The sequence below is a fragment of the Macrobrachium nipponense genome, chromosome 8 (genome assembly GCF_015104395.2).
Source record: "Macrobrachium nipponense isolate FS-2020 chromosome 8, ASM1510439v2, whole genome shotgun sequence".
In the NCBI taxonomy this organism is placed as follows: domain Eukaryota; kingdom Metazoa; phylum Arthropoda; class Malacostraca; order Decapoda; family Palaemonidae; genus Macrobrachium; species Macrobrachium nipponense.
The window spans coordinates 16,105,593-16,108,351 of record NC_087203.1 but is presented as its reverse complement, the minus strand read 5'-3'; the positions used below and the strand labels follow the sequence as shown (position 1 = coordinate 16,108,351).

General features: G+C 41.0%; 1 protein-coding gene across 1 annotated transcript; it reads right to left on the bottom strand.

The window, feature by feature from the left end:
* Positions 1-396: 396 nt before the first annotated feature.
* Positions 397-1,488, bottom strand: LOC135223013 (craniofacial development protein 2-like). The gene has a single exon (XM_064261519.1). It carries the CDS (start codon positions 1,486-1,488, stop codon positions 397-399), a length of 1,092 nt encoding a protein of 363 aa, XP_064117589.1.
* Positions 1,489-2,759: the final 1,271 nt, after the last annotated feature.

Sequence of the window (2,759 nt, the reverse complement as noted above, 5' to 3'; positions counted from 1 at the left end):
AGTTAGTTGGTGAAGTTGACAATGTAAGGTTGGTCCTCCATATTTATATATTTCAGCAGGAATGTTGTCGGGTCCCGCAGCTTTGTTGTTCTTCATAGAGAAGATAGCCAACTCCACTTCCTCTAGAGTTGGTACCACTGCAAGTGTCATATCCAGTGGGAGAAGAGGGAGTTGTTGTAGTACATCCTCATCTATCCCAGGGTCTCTATTAAGTAGTTCTTCAAAATGTTCTTTCCAATGACACAGGATTTCATTATTGTTTTTAAGGAGTCGAGTGCCGTCTTGACTACGTAAGGGTGCTCGCCCTTGGGAACTTGGCTCAAATATAGTTTTCATTCCACTGAAAAGGCTTCTCATGTCATTTCTGTCAAAGAAGGATTGGAGCTCATTTGCTTTCTATGTCAACCACTTATTTTTCATTTCCCTTGTGGCATTTTGTATCTGAGCTTTTGCCGTGTGGTGTATTTTCTTCTTTGTTTCAGACTTTGCGTCATTCAGGTGTTCAAACAGATATTTTCTGGCCTTTTGAATAAGCTCTTGAATAGCTGCATCCTTCTGATCAAACCAATCTTGATGTTTGTATTTCTTCAGACCAACTGATTCTTTACATGCGCTATTTACGGAATCCTTAAATTTACTCCAGTGATCAACAATATTGGGTGGATATTCCTGTTCTAGTTTATTAGCGAGACACAGCTGAAGTTCAAGCTTATTCGAGTCGTTCTTAAGTGAATCAACGTTAAACTTCAGTCGCTTTAGTGCATGCGCGTTTCTCTTTTTAGTCAATGTCTTCATCATAATACAAGAGTATACCAGGTGGTGGTCAGTCCAGCATTCTTCGGATCCTGTCACTGATCTTGTAAGTAATACATCCTTTTGATCATGAGATCTCACTTTATTTTTCTGCCTAAAAAGAGTATTAGTTACAACCAGATCATGTTCTACACACTTCGAGAGTAGGAGTGTCCCATTTGCATTAATTTTGCCAACACCCTCTTTTCCAATGGTACCTCTCCAGATGTCACTGTCTCGTCCTACTCTGGCACTAAAGTCACCTAAAAGCATTAATTTGTCCTCATTTGGGATAGCTGTGAGAACTGTGTCCAAAGCGGCATAAAATAATTCTTTTGTTTGATCCTCTGCAAGAAGGGTTGGAGCGTAAGCACTGATCACTGTGGCATGTTTATTTCCCTCAAGATATAGTCTGAATGTCATTAGGCGTTCATTTATGCCACTTGGGTACTCTGTTAAACTGAAAAGCATGCAATTTTTTACAGTAAAACCTACACCAAGCTGTCTTGGTGTTCCAGGTTCCTGTCCCTTCCAGAAGAATGTGTAGCCACCACCTTCTTCACACAGTTGTCCCTCACCGGCGATACGAGTCTCAGAAAGTGCCACTATATATAAATAGGCAGTTCTCCGTCCGGGTCTGTTTTCATTTTCATCTAGTAGTGTTCGTACATTCCATGTTCCAAATTTAAGTTGCATAGTTCTTCGACCGCAAAGTGGTGTGGTCCCCTGGATGCGGTTTTCCAGGCAGGCAGGTTTGAAGCAGACTATGTTTAGGGCACCTTTTCTAGACCCTTCCCCATTCAGGCTGCTCAGACATGGATGCCACAGCCGAACAACTCTCCTGCTTCATCCAAAAGTTGAGCGACTGAACTAAGCATCCAACGCTGACGTGGAAGTTGATACTAAGAGCTTCCAGATAACACAATCCTGCCCCCACCATTTCTTCTGGTCGCCGGCAGACTTGAAATGCCCTACTAGTCGTACTTCCCAGAGGTGCCTGTGCGTGAGATTGTTTAACGTGGATACACTGCTGCACATACAGGAGATCCACGAGCTTCACTGCAATGGTTGTTGTCCAGTGGCAGAAATGATTGTGACGACTGCACCCCCCTTACAGTTGCAACCTTTCTTCTGCTATTGCAGCTGTTGGATTTCAAATCAATGTCCTCTCTTCCGCCTGCCTTACCGTTGAAGGATTTGGTTTTACCTCAGAGTTTCCTTTTCTCAGGAGGACTGTCAATCAAGACTAATGAGCTCCCCCTACCCATGGGTGCAGTTTAATGTCATGCCCCCCAGGACATTATATGCATATGTATATATGTATATATATATATATATATTATATATATATATATATATATATATATATATATATATATATATATATAATTATATATATAGAATATAATATATAATAAACAAAAGGAAAATGGTGGCATGTTTGCTTTAAATTTCTATGCAATAAATGTCATATAGAGACAGTAATTAAGGTTTAAATTAGATCTGAACATCCCACACTCAGAGCAAACACACGTGCTTCAAAATCATATTTCTATCAGTTCATTGTTTTCTTTAGCATCCTCCTCTCAAAATGGTAGTGAATTTTCACATGCAGCTCCACGAAGCTGGCCACACATGGATGAGCACGATAAGCCAGCCCTCCTACATACACATTGATGACGGCTACATCTAACAAAATATAACAGGTTACCTGGAGCTGGAGGTTTGATTGAAGGAATTGGTTTCAGTCCTGTTCCGCAACTCTTCTATCCCCATTCGCTTCGAGAAAGATGGTTATCATGCCAATTTTGCACTTGTAAGAACACCCTAAACGAGTGCAGATGAGTTGCATCTCCTGTTGGTGGCAATGTGGATAGCTGAAAGTCGGACTTGAGTGACATCATTGCTACTGTTCTCTTGTATGCATAAAAGCGATTCTACTTATCCAAGGTTTGAGTTTTGTCAGC

Bases quoted from the DNA above. Each gene is read 5' to 3' on its own strand.
- LOC135223013 (XM_064261519.1), bottom strand. From the start codon at position 1,488: ATGCAACTTAAATTTGGAACATGGAATGTACGAACACTACTAGATGAA.